Source organism: Rhinopithecus bieti, unplaced genomic scaffold (genome assembly GCF_001698545.2).
Source record: "Rhinopithecus bieti isolate Rb0 unplaced genomic scaffold, ASM169854v2 scaffold_48739, whole genome shotgun sequence".
NCBI classification, from domain to species: Eukaryota; Metazoa; Chordata; class Mammalia; order Primates; family Cercopithecidae; genus Rhinopithecus; species Rhinopithecus bieti.
This window is the reverse complement of record NW_016820251.1, coordinates 724,758-747,667: the sequence shown is the minus strand read 5'-3', so window position 1 is coordinate 747,667 and position 22,910 is coordinate 724,758. Positions and strand designations below refer to the sequence as shown.

The window sequence follows — 22,910 nt, the reverse complement described above, 5'->3', positions numbered from 1 at the left end:
CATCAGTTTTGATATTGTTCTTTGTTATTTTTAGCTTGGCAGCTTGCCACACACCCCAAGAAAGTTGGTATTCCATTAGTAAAGAAGAAGGGAAGACTGGATCTTGCATAGGTGCAAAAAGACTGGTGTAATCTGGAAAACTCCCAGAAAGGGGCATATTCATTCTTGTGTATAGGTCCCTGAATAAATGTCTGTAATTCAGCTCCCAAGTGATAGAAGGATTCATTTCAGTGTTAGATTTGGGAGAAGGGCTAGGGTACATATATTCCTCTTTCCCTGAACTCAGAGAACAGGTTCCAGCGTGGGCCCCCTGTGTAGTCCTTACCAGCCATGTATAGATAGCCCTAATTTCTCATCTTCCTTGCTATTATGTTCTGTCCCAGTAGGCTACTATTCCTCCCTGTGTATTTTAGTGAACAGTTTCATTGACTGTATTTTTTGTTGCAGCCAAGAGGCCAAGCACCTCCTCCTAACTTTCTTTACAGATGTTTTTTATATTATAGCCTATGAGCCATCTCCACAAGGGCCACTTTTCATACATTGTTTCTCTGAGGACTAGCTACACATCTTAAAATAAGTCTGTTGTCACACTCTAACCATTTCCCACTATTTTCCCACTAACGACTGTGTACTTTGAAGTTTGCTCATTGAGGGTTCCTAAATCCATGTAAAACATCAATTATATTACTGTAGCATTTAAACAGGTGACTAAATGTAGTGTTATAACTGAATAAATATAAAATGGTGTTGGAAGTCTTCATTTAAAAAAATGATGTTAGCATAGTATACTATGTCTGAACTATAGTACAGTAAGAATGTATATCCCTAGAGAGGCCTCATCTAGCTAGACTATACCACTTGAAACCCAGCTGTCCTGGAGCTGGGTCAAAGTGTACAGTATGTAAAAAAAGAGAATGCTGAATAAACTAGGTATTTGGGGAATGTTTAAGGGCCCTGAGAGAGCAAATTGTTTTAAAGCACCTTAAACACTTTAAAAAACATCAGTTCATCAACACATATGGGCTGTGCTAATTGTAAATCTTTTATTAAAAACCAGTCTCCTAAGGCTATCTATAGGGAACATTTTATAAGCCTAGTTCTGATTACTGTTTCTTCTATAAAGTAGTAAAGCAGCACTCCCATTCTATAACTTGTATTTAACTAAATGTCTTACCACATTATTTGAATTATTAAATCTGTTTTGGTTCGCTTGTTGTAAAACAGTAATATTAAATACCGTAGTCTCCTGATCTTAGGTTTCACTTACAGGTACGTAGCTAGTTTGTAATTGTATGTATGTACATATTTATTTATTTATTTTTGAGACAGAGTCTCATTCTGTTGTCTGGAGTGCAGTGTCCTGATCTTGGCTTACTGCAGCCTCTGCCTCCTGAGTTCAAGCAATTCACCTGTCTTGTCCTCCCATGTAGTTAGGATTATAGGTGCCCACCACCACACCCAACTAATTTTTGTATTTTTGGTAGAGACGGAGTTTCACCATGTTGACCAGGCTGGTCTTGAGCTCCTGACCTCAAGTGATCCACCCACCTCAGCCTCCCAAAGTGCTGGGATTACAGGTGTGAGCCACTGTGCCCAGCCTATGATTGTTTTTAACATTTGTTTGGATTTTTTTTCTATCAAATCATCAAGAAAATGCCCCATAAATCCTGGCATTATCTATTATGTGTAATTGAAGTGCATTGTTATTCAATGCACAGGTAACTTAAATGGATCAAATATGTATAATATGTGACTTTAAAGTAATTGTACCCAGTCATTTGCTGAAAAGAATTGAGCTAGTCAGAAGTTGTCAAACAGGTTTTGAAATGTTATGAGGCCAGATCCTTTGGTTTTTGTTTTGTTTTGTTTTGATTTTTTTGAGACAGAGTCTCGCTCTGTCGCCCAGGCTGGAGTGCACTGGTGCCATCTTGGCTTACTGCAACCTCTGCCTCCCGGGTTCAAGCGATTCTTGTGCCTCAGCCACCCAAGTAGTAGGGATCACAGACACGTGCCACCTCACTCAGCTAATTTTTTATATTTTTAGTAGACACAGGGCTTCTCCATGTTGGCCAGGCTGATCTGGAACTCCTGACCTCAAGTGATCCACCCGCCTTGGCCTCCCAAAGTTCTGGGATAACAGGTGTGAGCCACTGCACCCAGTCATTTTGTTGTTGTTGTTGTTTTAGTAGAAAGATTAATGGAATGTGTTGCCTTCTTAGTCTGAAAGTCTTTATATATTTGTAAGAATTAGTTGAGATGTTAAGATAAATTTAAAATCCAAGGAAAACCAAGAATGTATTTTAATTGAGCCAATTTCAATGGCTCCCTTAAATATATCTGTGGAATAAATTAAGTTTATAAATAGAATAGAAAAATATTGGGAAAGATGAAATATTCCAATAAAATTAAATAAGAAAAGAATTAAACTATATATCATAGTGCTATTGTGCATACAGTAAATGTCAGGAAATATTTGAGAAATGAATGAATGAATGAATGAATGAACCGATACATAATTTGAACAGTAGTTTTGAAGCTAGAGACACCTGGCTTCTAATCCCAACTGTTCCCTTACCTTCTAAGAAACTGTCACAAATGATTTAGCCTTTCTCAGCCCCAAATTCCTCATATGTAGAATTTGGATAATGAAAACATCTCATGGTATTGTGAGAATTAAATAAGATAAGGAGCCTGGCACAGAATAGACATTAAATGAAACTTTATTGTTGTTATTGTTGTTCTAACCCACATGAAAATTACCATATTTGGTAGATTAAAATTGTTGAAAGTTAATATGACAACCCAGTATTAAATACTACATCAAATGAAATGATTGTTTTGTCACCAAAAAAGATAAAAGCCCAACCTGAGGGTTTGGGAAAGTTTCCTAAGGGAAATGACACTAGAGCTGAAACTTGAAAAATAAGTTAGAGTTGGCCAGTTAAAAAGAAGTGGGAAGGGCATTTCCAGTAATAGAGCTGTGCCCTCACATAGTTTACTTTAGGGTAAACAAGGATAAAAGAGACTATTTCAAGTACTGTGGTAGGGATATATTGGGCATTATTGGATTGGCTATTATAAACTCTTGAGTACATTATATTCAGAAGCCAAGTCTACTGGCGTAGGACCATACATCCTTATCAATAAAAAATGTTTCAGCATAACACTTCAAAATGTGCTTATTTAATAATTAAATAAATCTTACACATGTACTGTGAGTCTACATACTAAAAATTAGAAAAGATAGGTTTTTTATTTTTTAATTAAAAGTAAGTAAAAATAGAAGTTCTGATATTTTTTCCTGAATCACAATTCATGATCTTGCTTAACTCTCCACATGTCTGTAATATACTTTGGAGACCCCTGGCCTGTGAAAAATCCATGAGCCTAGACAGAGGTTTTCCTAATGCTTCCTAACCATGTTTCCTGAGAGTTCAGAGTTATATATATTTATATTTTTTATATATTATATATATATATATATAATATTTGCAGTACCTGCATAGTCTCAGAAGCCCCAATCTAGAAAATTAATGTTACCATTGTCTCAAAGCTGATTATATCCCTAGAATCCATAGATAGGTAGGTAGGTAGGTAGATAGATAGATAGATAGATAGATAGATAGATAGATAGATAGACAGACAGATAGTATTTGCAGTAGCTGCATAATCTCAGAAGCCCCAATCTAGAAAATTAATGTTATCATTGGGTTAAAGCTGATTATATCTCTAGGATCCCAGTCAGGGATCTGCTTCCTAGGAGCAGAAGCAAAACCACTCAAGGAAGATGTACCTAGAACTTGGCCTGCAGTAGATTCCCACAGATAAAGCCTTTCTGAATATGAGCTTATGAACCAAAACTACAAAACATAGAAAACTACAGGAATAAACAGCTATGAGTGAGAACCAACAGACACACAAAACAGCAGGATTAGATCCAAAGAACTGCAAGTAAAATAGCAATCTAACAGAAACAAATTAATAAACGTTTAATCTGGGCATAAGAAAAGATTAAGACTCTAAGAAAAATAGAGCTTCCAGGTTTGAAAAGGAACCAAATATGAAATGAAAAATATATAGTCATTAAAATTAGCTCAATGGGTTTAGTTAAGATGCAGTTTAGAGATAGCCAAAGAGAGGATTTAATGCATGGTCCCTGGATCTGATGAACCTACTACTGTTCTAGTTGTAGTCACAATACAAATCAGACGGTGTCATGTACAGTGAGATACCCCATCTACCTACCACCCACCCACATAAGATCATTCAGTGACTCCCAAGTCTACAGAGAAAAGAAAAGAAAACCCTTCACATGATCCAGAAGCCCTGCCTAACCTCTCCAGCTTAGGTGACCCCATTTTATTGCTTAGCTTTATTTTTTTCTGTGGCCTTCTTTAAGGGTTTTTTTACTGTCATGCTTCTACCTTCCACAGGCCTTTGAACAAACTGGAATATCCTACTCACATTATTCTCATTAGCTCATTCAACTCCCAGCTCAAGGGTCACTTCCCCAGGGAAGCTCTCCTTCACCCCACAGGTTAATAGGGGTGCTTTGTTACTAATGATCAAGGAAACTAGCTACTCCCCTTTAAGGTACTAATTCAGTTTGTAATTTCACATTCATTGCTGTGAATCAGCATTCATCTTCCCCACCCAATGATAAACCCTGGGAGGACAGGACTATATTTGTTGGGCTAACCATTGTATCCCCAACACAATGCTTGTAGTTAGTAAGTGCTAAACGAGTACTTTTATATGAATACGTTCCAGAAAAACACAGAATGTAAGTTTTGATATTAAAATAGCTCCAAAGACTATTGATTTTCCACTTTCTTTTATCCATGGTTAGTTTTTTCCTTTTAGCCACGTTATCAGAAATGATATTCCTTTTTTTTTTTCAAATCTTCTTAGGCAAATTATATTATTTCTTTGCACAGATTCATTATTATTTTAAATAGGCCCTTTTCCGCATTCAGCATTTAGTGTAGGTCCTCAGATTTCTTGCAAGATAGTATATAAAGCCCTGTGAAACCATAGCAGGTGTCTATTTGAATTCCTTGAGTAGTGCAGTTTTTACCAAGGTACAGGCTAGACACTCTTGCAAATGGTGTCACACACAAAAAGGGGGATGCATCGTACAGTGGGTTCTTTAGAGCACATCTGATTTTTATTTTTCAGGTGGTCACGATCCTTCTTAAATCTGTCTACTGGCTGACTTTTTAAAAGTGTTCCTTTGCTAACCTGATTATGACTCATGTTGTGAAATTTTGACCAGGTGCAGGGAAGTGGTAAGTAGAAGACTGAGGACTACAGAGCCTCTGTGAGTTCGTAGGTTTTGGGTCCCAGAGGACAGTGACACTGAGCCCATTTACTGCAGTGAGGAGGTATTGATTTTCTCCCTCCCTGTTTTAGCCATACCTCTGAAGTAGATATGGTATGAAGCATCATTCCTGGTGAAGAGAGGAAAAGCTGCGGTGGTGAACTTTGTCACCCCAACAGCCAGACATTTCAAATCAAACTAGATGGAATGGAGGAAGGGCTTAAAGTGCTCTTGTAAACCTCTTGACTTAGTTCAATACCTTAGCTTTTGTGACAAAGAGGTTCCCTACAGTTTATAACAACCCTGATAGACAATGGGAAGAAGCGTGTGTGTGTGTGTGTGTGTGTGTGTAAAAGGGAATAAAAGGATCAAATCAGTGAAAACACAGCCCTGTGCTATGATCTTAGAAGGTTAGCAAAGTGGTCTTGTCCAAGTTTTCAACAAGATGTTCCATTGCTGTTATAATTGGCTGCTGGGTAGGTTTGGACCTAACTAGAATGCCAGCGTTCGATTTCACCGTGTTCTCAGTGGAGATGTGTCACCGTTTATGCTCGCCTTTGTGACAATTTTCTAAAATGGAAACTCGTGGGAAATCATTACAGTGTTTATGTGTCTCCCTTGTCGGACGGCGTTATCCTGTGATATTTTGCCAGTGTTTTCCAGTGCATGATGGCACCTCATGAAGGTTAAGGCAGAACAAGTCCCTCTGTAATTTTGTGACTACATTTTACTTACTGAAGAAGAAAAGATAACTGACAATTAAGTATTTGGGATGTCACAGAAAGAACATGTGCAACTAATCAATGGTATCCTTTGGGAACATGATTTTATAAAGCTGATAAGGTGGAAAAATTGGGATTTTGTGATTTGTGTTACATGATGATAATTGCACCTTTTCAATAAAACGAACATTTCTTCTGGAGTAAACATTGAGCTTGCAGGGGCTGTTGGTGGTAATGGTGTTGTTTTTCTGCCCCATGCAGTAAGTTTTTTATAAATGCTTTCATAGAGTTTAACTTTTTTTAAATTCTTCATTTAAAGTGATATTTCCGAGGAAATATCTGGTCTGCTTTAGAGAAAGTCATTTATTCTTACAAGAGTGAGTAGCATTGTGTAAAGAAAAATTGTTTCGTTTGTTTTTTACAAAATACACTCTTTGCCCAGTTTTACTATTTATCAGAGTTGGATGTAGTAATATCGAAGTAAGTCAAGTAGCCTATCACACACCTTTAACAGTTCTTTCATTTAACCCCATTTCCTACGGGCACCATCGTAATAACCTGATTTTTGGTCTTCTTGTATTCCTAAGTGACACATTGGATGGACATTTCTTTAGAGCATTTCTCTGTTAATTCTATGCCATCTCCAATCTGCAAGTCTATTAAAGAGTCCAGGAGATTTTGATGCTCTTCAGTGCCTATTCTTTTCATACTGTGTCACTTTTACTACTTTTATTGCACCTGCTTCAATTAGAAAATGACTCCTTCCTTGCTGGTTTTGACAGTACTTTCTTCTTGTTCCAGCAGCTTTGAAAATGCTGGATAACCAGTGGCCACCTTCCTTAACAGAACAGTTAGTTAACTTAAAGATCATTATCCCCTTGACTTTCCACTGCCTGGTTCCATTCTTCATACCTAATATTGGATGACTTGTTTTTATGGAAACTATTTTGAAATCTTTTAGTTATTTTCATTACTTGCCTCTAGCTCTTCCTAGGTTTATTCTTATTTCTCTTTTGTGGTGGCAGGGGGTGCTTGATAATATCACCTTAAGTGGAGTGAGAGAACTGTTCAGTTCATTTGACACCATGTGGAAGGAGCAGTTCTTGTAGACCTACCATTTGAGACCCATGACTCTCGCACATAGACAGCTACTCTCTGTCTTGCATCTGGATAATTCTGTTTCTCACAGTATTTCACTGTGTGTATACCTGTAAAATTTATTGGGATTTATTTCTAGCTTTTTCTCCAAACTTGTCACATTCATTTTGAATTCTTGATGTTTTACTGCATAAATTAGTTGACAGGCCATGTGTGCCAACTTGCCTCCAGGAATGGGATGAGCACCACTAGAGTCATTGGGTAATTAAGTAAATAGCACTGGGCCTGAAACCATCACTACCCTGCAGTTCAGAATGCCCCTCTTACAACACGGGCAGCATGGTAGTGCTTCATCAGCTGTACTCTAACCCAGCAATGATAGAGTAGAAAATCAGACTTTCCTTAATGTTTTGTTAATTTTGGGAACCCTCCACACCACTGACTGCTGCATTTTAGGATAATATATAGAAGACATGGAAATCATGAATATGAATTATTCTCTAGAATCGGTGCCGCAATAGATTTTGGTGTATTAGGAAGAATCCTTTACCACAGTAGCCTCAATGCCAGACAAATGTTTTCAACTCAGCCCAGAGCTGAAGGCATTAATGAATTCTAATAGCAAGGCAGCATACCCTCCAGTGGGTTCTAATTGACAAAGAGACGGAAAACTGAAACAAGAAGGGCCAACGTGTCCTTTGGGGAGCTGGCACAGCACGGGCCGACCGTGCCTCAGGCTCCAGGCCAAAGAAAAGTGAGCCCAGCAGTGAGTGCTGTTGCCCTGTCTAAGCTAAAAGCTGGTGTTCTTGGCTGGGCTGTCAGGGGTCTGCAAACCTCCTGCCACCGAAAGCACAATTATAGATGTATGTGTGTTTTCCAGCAAGCAGGATACTCGGCTTTTATCTGATACTCAAAAAGATCCCTGAAATGTAGAGGGCCAAGAAGCTCTGTTTGCTCGATGAACAATAATCCAAACTTCAAAATTGGTAAAATAGGTTGTTGGGGATTCACACAACAACAATACTCAAAGAAAAGAGAATTAGCACCTATCCATCGCTAATTGTGTATCAGAGATTCTTGATACACAATTAAAGGTTATCCTCACAATAACCTTTTAAGATAGAAAGAGAAAGGGTTCAAACTCAAGTCTTCCCTGAAAGCCCACGTACTTCCGACACCACACTGCCCCTCTAAAGAATGAAAGTGATTAATCATTGGATGGATATTAATCAAAAATAAAGATAAGCAGTCTAAAACAATAGACAGAGAGAATTTGATATTCAAAAATTTAATTTTTTAAAACTTAGGAGCTTATTGTTGAGCAAAGTTGAGAGATTTAAACCGAACTGACATCTTTATTCTATAGGATGATCCAGGGTACAGCTTCAAGAAGGGGTGGTTCCTTCAGAGCCAAAGCCTTTCAAGAAACTGAAGAAGTTGTAAATGGAACAGTTGTGAGGTCCAGCCTTACTGTTCAGTTTCTCATGAATAAGGTCATGTGGGTATGAACAAAAAGATTTAATTCCTCTTTTTCATCTCTGTACCAACTGATGACAGTCATTTGTACTTAATATGTTACATTAGGTAAATTCTTCTATATTTTACTTTATCTCTGAAGTATTAGTTCTTTTCTCCCAAGCTTTTGAAACAGAACTTGGGAAATATGCCTGCCCACATAACTGAATGCTTAACTAACCCTCAATGCTGCCTTCTCTAAAACTATAAATCCCAAAGTACATATTGGCCATTGTTTTATGGAAAATATTATTTGAGAATATTCAGTGAAAATTTAGCAAAGTAAATTACACACAGATTTCTGGAGTTTTCTGTATTGCTTTTGCCAGTATATCTTACGTAAAGCAATGTGATCATCTGTTTGGAGAACTCTGGGGAGGCTGAGCAGGATTAATTCCCGTCCCTATGTTGCAGTGTAAACAGCTTTTTGCCTGTCTCTTGTCATTAATGATCATGCTGTAGATGTAGTCAGTGCATTGTAAGCCAATCTGTCAAGGCAAATAAACAATTCACCTTGTTAAAATTCCCTAAATCTTGCATTAATAAAACCTAAGTAACCCCCTGAACACTCAAGAGATGTCTTCCTCCATGCTGCAGTGATGGATGACATGTCTAAAGATCCTGGAAATTAAGTAGTTCAGGTCATTAAAAGTGTCCCACACTTGTTATTGATTTAATTTATTTTAAGAAGGTGGGGGTGGAGATAAGAATGTTATACTCTTCCGTCTTTTTTTAAATCTGAAAGCTACCACTTGTACAGATAATTAAAACTATTGCCTGGGGGAACAGGTCTGCATGTGTTACAACATTAAGCTTTATTATTCAAATACGTATTGTATCATCCTCTTAAACAGATATCTAGAAAAAAAAAACAACCATTGAAACATGTGTCACAGCCAAAATACCTTGGAGTTTTATATGTGTGATGATTCCCAGAACTTTTTGAGTTATAGGCACTGAAATAATGACCTCTGGGCACCCAAAAGTGTCCTCGAATAGGTAAAAACTGAGGTAAAAGTGAAATGATTTAAAGAAATTTAATTGAAATAGTAATGAAATTATGCCTCTGAACAGAGGGGTTTTTTTTTTCTCTTTATTTTCTGAACTTTTATTTTCTATTTTATAACCAGGAGAAAGTAAACACATACACACACATGGATGGAGAGAGGGACAGAGGGATGGACGGATGAATGCATTGGTAGATGGGAAAACGCTTAGAGAGTGATACGCTATTTCGATTCTATCTCACTATATTCTAAGGCAAGTTTAAGTTGTTGTTTAGTGTGTGTGTTTACTTGTTCATTGCTAGCTTTCTTCACCAGCCCATGCTCCACTGGACCTGTAAGATTTATCATCATGTCGCAGTGTCTAACATAATAGATGCCCAGTAAATTATTATTTAATGAATAAAGTATAACACCCTAATTTTTTCTTCTATCTTTTATTCCTTAAGCTTCCGTGGGAACAGTGAGCTGTGTAAAGAACAGTAGCAGCCCCCAATGGAGGTGGCTCTTTAGATGACCCCTCTCTAGGGACTGAACACCAGGAGGGCTATGCTCTAGTGTGGAACAGAGGGCAGCCTAGGAGGACTGGCAACCTGTGTAGTCACCCACCCCATTTGTATGACCTGAACTGGGTAACAGTATTACAAAACCTGATAAGAAATTGGGGCAACTCAGTATGTGAACCCTGGCTAAAAACAAGATGTGATATAGAACTGTGTATCTACAAGGTACATAATTTCACCTCACTTTTGTTTCTTGTTATGTATCTTATGCACCACCCTACACAGTATTCCTGATCAATTGTGTGAATGATATTTCACCACCAATTCTCACAGTTCTTTAAACAACATGTACTTACTGGACAAAATTTACCCATGGTAAGTTATGAAAAATGACCCCTTAAGAATAGTTGTATTGAAGTCAGAGATTAAAATACAACCTTTGATGCTTTTCTCCTGTGGTCTTTTGGAAAAGAGGGAGGGGGAGGTGGCAAACTTCTGTTCAGTTCACACACTCTGGTAGACTTTAAAAATACATAGATAAGAAGATATATACTTCTTTGTCAGATTTCTCCTTGACGTTGCATAATCTGGATCTCTGAGTAGTGACATGGTTATGCCATTATGCCGGCTATGTAGCAGAGCTCACTAAATGGAAGAACTCTATAGATTTTTTTTCATCATGTATGCTGATTTACACTTAGCAGTAAAGTTGTTACTGACCCTTTGAGTGGAGCTGTCCAAATAACAATAAATGTCAGTTGATTCTAATGCCAAAACAGGTGATAGCTGAGGGTTCTTGACTAAACCTTCCAGTTAAAAAATAACTTACGGTATTTCCTAAATAGTAGTGGTTTCCTGTGGGGAGATACACACACACACACACACACACACGTATAGATAATGTATATCAGACCACTTTGTCATTCAGTAAGGACAATTTGATATACATATCTTAACAGTATTATTGATGTTCCCAGGTTTTGAAATATTCACTCTGGATTAGAATCTCCATGAAGGCAGGAACCATTTCTACCTGGCTCCCCACTGTCTTGTCCCCTAGTCAGCATCTAGTGTATAGTAGGTGCTCTATAAATGCCAGTTGAATGAAAGAACAGATAAACTGCAGTATTTGCCAGCACTCCCTAGCATGTGTGTCAGCCTGAATTCCTGGTGGGCAAAACAGAGACCACTCCTCATCTTGACTGTGAGGAATGTTGCTGGTAAGAACTTTGATGGACGGTTATGACTTTTTGAAATAGTTCATTTGATTGATTGCCTAGCAAACTTCACTTCAGTTTCTAATTCTGTTTTCTGCTTTCACAGGCTGTCATTTTAGAAAATGAAGAACTTCCCAAACTGTTTCTTGATTTCCTAAATGTGCGACACTTGCCCTCTCTACCAAAGGCAGAAAGTTGTGGGTAAGAATCATGTTTGCATATTGGATGTGTATTTTAAATTACTCTTCAATGACCGATTGATCTAACAAATAGCCCAGAGTGATGCCTGAGTAGCCTGCCGGCCACGCCCACTCTTTTGGCTTGCTACAGCACTCTCTCGCCACCTGCTTTTGGTCAAAAGAATTCCTCTGAAGTCCTCATACCCATCTTGTAGCCAAATGGCCATGGATCAGTAACCCATGTTTAGACTCAAGGAATCAATCTTTTCAATTACGCTGTTACATAGAATGATGTTACTTGATAGGAATGATGAATCTAGATAACATGTTACGGACTCATTAGTGGAAACTCAAGCAAAGTTCATATCCTGGTGGTACACATATTTATATAATGTTAAAGTTATGAATGACCTTAGAGATGATTTGATCCAACTCCTCTCATTTTGTAGTTGAGCAAACAGAGACACAGGAATTTAGTGTCTTTCCCAAGATCTCTTGCCTTGTAGCTTGCAGAACCGAGGCCTTCCAAGGCGAGCCCTCTTCCTCTACTGTCCAGCTGCCTCTCTCAGGAACTTCCAGTGGCAGAACTACAAATCCTAATCCCTATCTGTTGGTCTAAACCCATTGGTCCTAAACCCAAGGACCCAGAGGTTTGATATCATTAGCAATTGGGAAAAGCTCTCCCGAAGAATTAACTCTGAAACAAGCCACTTGCCCAGCAACAGGCACATGATGTGGGCTGAGCTAGCCTCAGAAGACCTTCAGAAACATCCATGGCATACTGTATCCATTTACAGGGAAACAAATCATCACAAACTCTCAAAATCCATGCAGGAGAGAGGTTTACCCATTTTCTTGCTGCTTCCAGACCTGCCTAAAGGAACCACACTTAACTACAAGAAGATCAAGCAGACCACACCCAAAGTCATGTTAAACCCCAGCCATCCACTGGATGACAGGGCTGCAAACACCTGTCACAGCTCTTCATGAGCACTGTTTACTCAGGGCCACTTTCCACTTATTGCAGAGCAAAAATTATACACTATACTTGGCAAGTAATGAAATAATGTGCTGTCTGTGTGTTCTGTTCCAACTTGTATGTGTTTACAGGGAGGCTGGGCTTCGTATATGTTTATGTATTTTTTAGAATAGACATTAGCAATGGTATTGAGTGAAATGTTTTCTCCATTATACAAGCCCGAAAGTGGTAATAAAATCTGAGGATTTTTAAGTAATCTTCAGGAAAATTGAAATCAAAGAATATTCCAGTCTTCAGATTCCTTAGGATGGGGCATAGCCATGCTGTGGTTCAGTGGAAACTCACAACTCTTCTTAAAAATATCTCCCAATTCAGTCGTCTAAAAATATTGGATATTTTTTCCTTTGTTGGCATAAACATTGACTCAACGTATGTGGTTTTTCTGTTTGTTTGTTTTTTTCCTTTCTCAAAACTTTTAGATCTTTTGATGAAACAGAGTCTGAAGAGTCAAGGTAAGGACTAATCCTCATCAGCCAGGAATAGGATTATGGTTTTGCTAAATGTTTAATCACCCACGATGTGTTTCAAGTTATATTTTTCTTAAAAACCTTTGTTTGGAAATTGGTTTTAAGATTATAAATATTTAATAGGGAATTACAGGAGTAACCAGTTAGAATTAAGAGTGGAGGAATAAGAGCCCTACATTGTTTCATGCAAGTAATCAGAATGTTTTATCAACAATCGTATTACAAGATTTTTAGGAAAGCACGTTTCAGCAATGACTTATTGTATAGATTGTATATCTGCTTCAAATTCCACAAAGAAATGTTTAGAAGATGAGAGCAGTGCCCATTTGTTTGCTCTCACTCTGTGTGCTATTATTCACCCACACTGTTAGAACATAAACCTTGAGACGTCCCCACACAGCAGTTTGATCCCCTCAAAGCTAGTTTGTAGTGTTTTCTGTTTACCATCGTCCCCTGATGCTGACATGCCTGTTCTTGACCTTTCCAGCAAACTGTCCCACCAGCCTGTGCTGCTGTTCCTCAGGGATCCATACGTCTTGCCTGCAGCCAGCGGTAATCAAACCTGTCATCTGCTAACAGCTCTTTACTGATCTGACCCTGCACCACATAAACCACGTTTTTAATACAGGTCTAACAGAGTGACATTGGTCCAGGGCTTAATAATCTGCCAATAAACCAGTGCTCTTGGTGTAAGAGACATTTAGAATTTTAATTGAGGCCAGCCTTTCAGGAGGAAATGTAATTTTTCTTTCTCTCTTACCAGACTATTTTGAATTAGAGTAATAAGGCAGAAAGGTATTTATGGTCCTTAATTTTTCCGATCATGTCATTTTGGCCTCTGCTTGTTTTTGTCCAGATGCCAGGGTTCAAATTCAAGGTTCTAGTCCTTTTTTAAAGTGCCTCTTCCGAAAATCTATGTATATATACATTGCAGGCATATCTCCATTTCTATTTAGATTACAGCATCTTTGATGGCCAACTGTATATTTTTGAAAGTTGCATATTTTAAATACAATTAATTGATTTAAGTATAATTGTAATCAATATTTTCGACTGAGTCTTTTCTCTGCGCGAAGAAATTTAAATTCATCAGAGTCCCTCTCAAAGTGTTCTGTTATGCATCTCTTTATGAGTTCATTTGCATACATTATCTCACTTAATTCCTTAACAACCTTGTGAACTAAGCAGGACAGATATTATCATTGGCTGAATGAGAAAACTGGGGTCCAGGGAAGTCCCTGACTTGTCCACTCTCAGATGGTTGATGGGTGGACCTCTTGTTGCCTATGTATTCCTTCTGTGCTCTTTGCACATAGTGAATCTTGTTTCTGGGAGTCACTAAATAGTAATAGATAAATGATCCATTGAAACCCTTCCTATTTCTGACAATAAAACCTTATGAGCAGGAGAAAGGGAACTGCTCTCTATAGCAAGGATGCACGTACTCAGATCACCCACTTAGCTGTCAGTTTGAAGAAAAGTGGCCAGGACGCAGTCCTGCTCCTCCCTAGCAAGGGTTGAGGGACCCTTCCTAGTAGCACCCTGATCAGAGTGAGCTGCCTTTGCTGTATAGGAATATGACCTCATATTCTTTTTCCTTGCAGTGAAGAATAACTTCCTCTCTATAACATTTGCTTATGTTTAACAAATATACATGTTAGTTGATGTTGTGTTAAAATATCATATTTAACAAATATTAATAATGCAACCTAATATAGATTAAATGTTTTATAAATTATATTATCTTTGAAAAATGGCTCCACAAGCACTTTTTCCATGTATTGTTTATGCTCAGATATGTCATGCATCTGACTGAAATTCCTGCAGAAGTGTAGACAGTGAAATAGTTACTATAGACTAGAATAGCCAGGATACTTGATAGAAGAGGGAACATATTTTATGACCTTTAAATCCAACTCATCCAGCTTATTGAGCAGTGCCTACCATGTGCTCTATGCCTGGTTTGACAGTGAAGAACAGGAGGAACTTTCTTGGAAGGAACCTCAGGGGTAAATGTCTTGAGCTGGAAAGAGTAAAACATATGTATCATTGGTAGCATGGTAATATGGATGAAGACTTGCAAAATAAGGGAATTCCTGTTTGAGAATAAGTGAATCACAGGTTTGATGGATGGGATGGGAGGTATGGGAGGACCAGTCACCAGATCTGTTTTCTTGGAATTTTGACCAATCCAGTTTCATGAATCAGATTCTTGTTATCTTAGAAGTGTTATACTAATGATACATATTTTTGCAAATCTTCAGCATTTAATTTAAAGAGAAACTTTACTTGTATCACATTTTTGTTATGATGCCTCTTAGCAAGATATTAAGGTTATTATTCCAGAGGATATTGCATATGGAAGTTTCTTCACAGATGTACTGACCCCCGCCCCCCTACAAAGTCAGAGGAGTGTCTGTCTTCAAAGATCTGACATTTAAGCATTATCCTCTTATAAAATACTGATAATCAAATATCTCTTAGCTTTTAACATCAGAAATCAGGAGAGTACTCTCTTAACAGATTGAAAAGCATTTGCTTTTGGTCTTTGATTTGATTTTCCAGGAAACTCAAAACAACTCTTGCCAAAGTCCCCAGTGATTTCAGTGTGGCTAAAGCCCATAGATATTTTTCAGTCCTCATCTTCCTTGGCCTCTCATGTACTTTAGACATGTTGATCGGTTTCTACTCCTTCAAACAGTGTCTCCCCTTGGCTCTCCCACTTCCTTCCACTCTCTAGCAGCTGACCAGAATGTTGTCATAGACCTTCTCTTCTTCTCACTACACTTTCTTTCAGATAATCTCCTTGTGTGTGGCCTGCCTACTGTGTGTGTACACCTGAGTCACAATATTGTATTTCCATCTCAACTCTCTCCTGGGAGCTCCAGACTCTTACCTGTGATTTGTTTGCAAGGCCCTCTGTGAGCTGCTCCAGGCTCATGTTCCTACTGGACCGCCTCATACACTCTGCCCTAGCCACCCTGGAATTCTTTTGCGGCCTCAGGTGTGCTGTTTCCCCCACCTTGAGGCTTCTTTTCTGCATCCCGTAGCCGGCTGCCTCTCACCCTCCAGGGCTCACATTGAATGCCACGGCTTCAGAGAGCCTGTGCTGATTCTCCCTCTCCACAAGCCCCTCCACCCATTCACAATACATGTTCATTAAATAAGCAAAACCCAACAAAAATAACAACAAAACCTGCCCTAAATCACCTTCCTTCTCATCACCTCTCAATGGGAATCAAAGGCAAGAACAGTTTACTGAGTAATGCTGGCAATAATGGACATTGTAGTAAATCATGCATATGATGAAGCCAAAATCCACAGTTTAAAGTAGAGTGGAACAGATGAGAAAACAAACCAAAACGCTGATTATGTTATTTCTGATCGCTAGTTGGTGGACCTTGCTTTAAAACACCTCCATCCCATTCACTTTTTGTCAGAGAACCCTATTTGCTTCTTTTATAGTAATGGTCACTATCTTATCTTTGTTCTTGGTCCTCTAAATCCCCAGCATCTAGCATATGTTCAGCTCTTGGTGGACATACATACAGAGCCTTAGCACTTGCTGTTCCCTCTGCCGGGAATGCCCTTCTCCCAGACACCCTCCCAGAGGGCTGCTTGGTCCCTTCCTGCAAGTCGTCACCCAAATGGCACCATCACTCAGGTTCTTCCCTCACTTCCCTGTCTCTGGGCCCTCTCCAGCCCATGCCCTGCTGTATTTTTCTCCTTGCCCTGTTCTTGTCACTGCTTGACATATTACCATCGTGGTAGAGTTACCCACAGTATGTAATGTTATTTTCCTTTATGTCTTTTTTGCTTAACTTATTTAGTTGAATCCTTTTAAGCTAAATATACTTATGATGTAATTTCACTGACCTTCAAATCAACTTCTATATCGTGAGTGGCAAAGAAGAAAGGCATGTCTGCCACCTTCATGTAATATGCCCTTTTTGGGCATCTTTTAGAAAATTAACCAACAGCTCTATTTGTGGCAATTGATTTTAATACCCTTCTATGTGGGAGAAATACAATTAGAATTAAAATTAGCTTAGCTAAATTATTGTTTTTTATTGCGCTCTAAATATACATGTGTAAGGCCTATCACAAGCTTTCAAAGATATATTTCATGAAAAACCATTACTTCATGTTGGGGAAAGGCATGCCCTGAAAATCAAGTGTCATCAACCAAAAATAACTGGATACTCATGTGTTGGAGATTTTCTAAGACATTATTTTGTGTGCTCATTCGCTTGTCTCCCCAATTTTTAAAACAGCCTATAAGGTAGATACTATTATGAAATCCATTTCACAGTTGAGGAAAGAGAGGCACAGAGATGTTCAATAACTCACCTAAGGTCACACAGCTATTACATGGCCAATCCAGGACACAGAGGCCTCTCAATAAATACTTGTTGAGGTAAACTGGTCACCATATTCTGTCACTTCTTGACTTCCCCTTTGGCAAGTCTCACAGATGCCTCAAACACAAGTTCCAGACCAAGGTGATGATCTTCTGTTTTACTCCTATTCTGGGTCTTCTCCCACCACCCTGTGATTATGCAAGCCAGAAACCTAAGAGGCGTCCTTGATTTCACCCCTTCCCTCACTAACCACATCTAACCCATCACTTGGTCCCGACCTTCATTTCTCTAGAATTCCTCCATGGTTCTCCATCCTCAACCTCGTTTGGGCTGCCACATTGCCCTCTCGAACTACTGCAGTAGTCTCCAAACTGATCTCCTTGTGTCTGCTTTGAACTTGCTCCAGTCCATTCTCCAGTTGGCAGCCAGAATCATGTTTTTCAAAACACAATTCTACTCTGTCCCACTCTGCTTAAACTCCCTCAATAGCTTCCCATTGAGTTTTAGATAAAGCCAGAATTCCTATCTGTTCTTCCCAGGTATGACTGGGCACCCTGGGCCCTCCAGCCTCCTCATTCCCACTTCTCTCGCTGCATTGGCCTTCATTTAGGTCTCTGAACCCTCCAGTCTCCCTCTGGCCACAGACTTTCCACCTGGCTAGCTCCCTCTGCCTACCCCTAGCCTCTGAGAGCCTTTCTGCCTCCTCTGATGAGGCGGTAATCCCCTAGTAAATGATTTTATTTACACAGTTGACAATAGAGGTTTGATGTACATTTTTTTTTCTTAAAATATTGGACCACTTTTATTTTCTTAGGTAATAACTGTATTTCTTTAAAGTGTTCAGCTTTAGGATAGTTCCTGGATGTCATTATGTACAGAATAAAGTTTAAAAATTAAACTTCTGAACCATGAGATAGATTGGTTCCCATTCAAGTAATCCATTCACATTTTACCTACTCTAATGACTGGAAGGTAGTACAACATACTCTGCACCCCTGGCCTCCCTTCCTATCTCCTATAATAATGTAACTATGTTTTCAAGTTTGGCAGGATGGCTTCTGTTGGAAATTTGCCCTTTTAAGTTAGGAAGACAGACCCCCATCTTACTGCTCTCTTTCGAACCTAGTCTAATAGAACAAGTAGACTCAAGACAACTTGGACTAAATGCATTGTAAACCACAATGGAAAAACTGCAGTGAAGTATTCCCAGTAGAAATCTTGGAATTCCTTCAAGTATATTGAGATTTTGTTAGAAATTGAATTGCCAGTGTAATCCATCTTCCTCGTGAGAAAACATTCAGATAAAGAGCTGAGGCCCAGCAGCATTAACCATTAGAACATCCCTTAAATCAATAAGCTACAAATCTGACTGCACATTCCTGCCGCGCCTGGTGGTGCGCTCAAGTGGCTTTAGGCTGAAGCAGCATGACTGATAGCACATCCTCAACCAGGCAAACGCCTGGCGATGCAGATTCCTGTGTTTACCGTAAGCCTTGCCTTGTTCCATTCTACAAAATGCAATTATTGTTTCACATAAGAAAAGCAGTTTTTCTTTCTTTTTTTTTTTTTTTTTCCAGATTTTCCAAATGTGGTTATTGAAGGAGTCCTCCATGGGATATTTTACCCTCATCTACACCCCAGGTAGAAATCCTACGTGGCTAAAAGAAGCAGAAGCAAGTTTCGAAGCCACAGTCAAGGAAATCAATACTTACCAAATTAATCTAAATGCTATGATATATAACAGCTCTAGCTAGTGGTAAAGTGTACAGTCCCAGCTTAATTCAGGGCAGGGACATTTCCATTAGAATGGTGCTCTTAAAAATAGAAACTGAACCAGGGCAGTGGTCAGTCTAAGGCCAAGTGTTTAAGAAGTAAAATGTAGCTGCCAGCATAGAAACCCACGAAAAGGAGGCCACGGGAGATTCCTGGAAGCACTGAGTGTAGCAAAACAAAGCTACTCTCTGCTTCAGTCACACCATTTGCTAATTGAAAATCATATCCTGAATCATACTGAGACTGATCAACTTTGGTAGCTTTTTTGTTCAGATCTTACGACACACTACTCTTCTCACCATGAGATTTTCTCAGCCAGTGATAGTACATTCTGAAATGCTGGCACCAGGAGACGGTCACAGACACACACTGCTAAATGTGAAGATGGAACTAAACTGGAAGTTAAATTATACTGACAATCTTATGGCATTTTTAAAGATCATGGCATTTTAATTTATATTAGAGTGGAGTTGCATCATACTCAGGGGTTAGCTTCCAAGGTCAGTACATAGGTAAAATGGGCTATTAGGATGATCCTTGAAAGCCCTTTAGAAGGGTGCCATGTTGGAAACCTGTACATCCACTACAAGTAGCTTTTCCCCCCGATGTTGGAAAAAAAGACTGTTTCTTTGTTTGAAAACCAAGTGAAGTTGTTGGTGTTTGTTTAGGGGTCATTTTGTTAAAAAAAAAAAAAAAAAAAAAAAAAAAAAAAAAAAAAAAAAAAAAAAAAGCACATACCTTTTAACACTAGAATCATAGCCTTGCAAGATGCTTGCCCCGCTAGTGGCAGATGTGAACTGACAAGGAGCGAAGCACCCACCCAGCGGATGGACAGCACCCACCTGGGTTTCCTCGAGGGTGTGCATTCATCATAGGTGGGATCACCACAGGATTTCATGTTATTTTCCTTATGGCTTCCTTTTCACTGACCTCATGTGTTGAGTTAATGTAAGTTAAAGGTGTTTATGATATAATTCCTCTGTACATCATACTTTGAGTAGTAAAGGATAAAAGCATATGTACTACCTATATGTATGTGCTGTATGTAGGCATTTCATTGAGATCTAATTAATAGCTAGCCTATTTATGGTTATTCATTTTAATAAGTTCTGTGGGGGGCAAGTATTTAAAATCAAAACTAATAACTACATCATGGTTTTTGATTAGGATCTAAATATTCAGGTTTTAAGCCTGCTCCAAACTTTTAAAGTTATTATAGATTCTGTTACTACATGTTGGAAACAAGCAAGAACTAAATAACAAGTGTTGTCAACCAAAAATAACTTAATAGTTGGGTATTGGAGATTTTTTTAAATGTTTTTATGTTATTAGCTATTTGGAGTTAAATAAAAACAAAGAACAAGGAAATATTTGAGTTTGTCTTCTGCTCCTAAGATTTCATTGGAAACATGGTTTGTATCTGTCTATTTACACACACACACATATGCACACACAAAACCTCTCACACATTCACATAGATGTTTATTTCTAATATGATAAGAGGAGGAGGAGAAATTAGAACCCTTGTAACTGTACATTGCTTGTGGAAGTGTGAAATGGTTGCAGCCTCTGTGGGAAATGGTATAACCTCTTCAAAAAATTAAGCATTGAATTGCTATGTGATTCAGCACTTCCACTTCTGGTTATATACCTAAAAGAAGAAAGCAGGGACTCAAACAGCTATTTGTATAATAGTTTGGCTGTGTCCCCAACCAAATCTCATCTTGAATTGATCGTAGTTCCCATAATGACCGCAGGTTGTCAGAGGGACCTGCCGGGAGGTAATTGACTCATGGGGGCAGTTACTCCCATGCTGCTGTTCTTATGATAGTGAGTGAGTTCTCATGAGATCTGATGGTTTTATAAGGGGCTTTTCCCCCTTTTGCTTGGCACCTCTCCTTCCTGCCATCATGTGAAGAAGGATGTGTTTGCTTCCCCTTCTGCCATGATTGTAAGTTTCCTGAGGCCTCCCCAGCCATGTGGAACTGTGAGTCAATTAAACTTCTTTCCTTTATAAATTACGCAGTCTTGGGCAGTCCTTTATAGAAATGTGAGAACGGATGAATACATTTATCCATGTTCATAGCATATATTCATAGTAGCCAAAACATGGAAACAACCCAAGTGTCCAGTGATGGATGAAAGTATAAAAGGAGATTCTGACACATGCTACAACATAGATGAACCTTGAAGACATTCAGAGACATAAGCCAGTCAAAAAAAAAAGCAAATACTGTATGATTCCATTTCTATGAAGTATCTAGAACAGTCAAATTTATAGAGACAGAAAGTGGAACTTTGGTTGACAGAGGCTGGGGGAAAAGAGGAAATGGGGAATTAGTGTTGAATAGGTTTCAGCTGGGGAAGATGAAAACGTTCTGGAGCTGGACAGTGGTGATTGTTGCTTAACAAGGTAATGTACTTAATGCCATAGCATTGTACACTAAAAATGGTTAAAATAAATTTTATGTCACGTATATTTTACCACAATAAAAACAATAAAGGCTTTTGAATGAGTGCAGGCTCAGAGAGTAAGGGTGTAGTGATCAAGTAACACTGTCTGTCATGGGTGCAGGAGAGCTTTTGGCACACATACCAGTTAGTCGTCTCACATCCCTGGCAACCTCTACAATCCTAAAACAGTAGTTCTAAATCAGAGATTGCATCAGAATCCGTTGGGATTCTGAATCAATAAATCTGGCCAGAGACCTGTCCTTGGGTAGTTAGAAACACCACTGAGTTGACTCTGATACACACCTGTATTAGTGACCACCAATTGAGGGAGATGGTTTATGACCTACCGTTTAGCCATCTCCTGGAATTATTTATTGACTTTTGTAAGTCCTTCAGAATCCAGTACCAAGAGAACATCTGTTCAACACTTGGGGGTGTTATATGAGGCCACAGAAAGAGACTCTGAAGAAGCAGGAAAGACAAATTTGGGTAGTGGTCTCAATAGATGCCCTATACATAATTGGGAAGTTGTATATTCATTCATTCACTCGTTTGTTCAATGAAATGCATTTGGGTTCCCCCACTGGATTAAGGCACTGTGTTAATTACCTAAAGAATACAGATGTAATCCTTGCTTTCTGGAATTGTTGGTCATTTACTAGGAAGGGTTTTTCCATCTTAATGAATTGGACATAAAGTTCAGTGATTAGGGCTATTTTCCTCCAGTCTCTCTGCTCCTTGCAAGTAATCATTTTCATTTTGGCTTTGTTTTGGTTTTTATCCTTGATGATAATTACAGATTTTGAATTCAGCAGTGGAAACCAGGGAAGTAGCAGGCACTAACTCAAAACCAAAATGTCGGCAACGTTTGTTTTCTGTCTGTGCAGATACATAGTGACAGACTGGATTCTGATGAGGGCGAAGGGGCATCTATTTTTGTGTGATGGGAAGGAGGGCATATTATCTATGTTAAGTCATTGGAATATACCTAATTTACTAGAAAAAAAATTTGTGTCCTAAGAGTGTGATTGTAAATCTGGTCTATAGAATGTGAACCATTTTCTGTCTTCATTACACTTAACAGTAGTTACAGCGACATCATTGGTGTCCCTAGCTACAATATTCTACGTCATTTAGATACTCCTATGTACTCCTATGTACTGAGTTTCTACTGGATGTCATACGTTGTTGGACTAGGGTTTTGCATATTTTATCACGTTAAGTTCTTTGCAGAGTAGTTTTTAGTGCCCCATTTTAT

At 38.7% G+C, this 22,910-nt stretch overlaps 1 protein-coding gene across 3 annotated transcripts in view; it reads left to right on the top strand.

Moving 5' to 3' along the window:
- Window positions 1-20,573, top strand: part of SNX24 (sorting nexin 24) — a 189,237-nt gene extending 168,664 nt beyond the window's left edge. For all 3 annotated transcript variants that reach the window (XM_017859741.1, XM_017859742.1, XM_017859743.1), the window contains 4 exons: window positions 11,486-11,580; window positions 13,017-13,049; window positions 13,552-13,616; window positions 19,003-20,573. In XM_017859741.1, the coding sequence (XP_017715230.1) occupies window positions 11,486-11,580; window positions 13,017-13,049; window positions 13,552-13,616; window positions 19,003-19,070 (261 nt within the window). In that variant the 3' untranslated portion in view covers window positions 19,071-20,573. The remainder of the gene's footprint in view (window positions 1-11,485; window positions 11,581-13,016; window positions 13,050-13,551; window positions 13,617-19,002) is intronic.
- The last annotated feature ends 2,337 nt before the right edge of the window (window positions 20,574-22,910 follow it).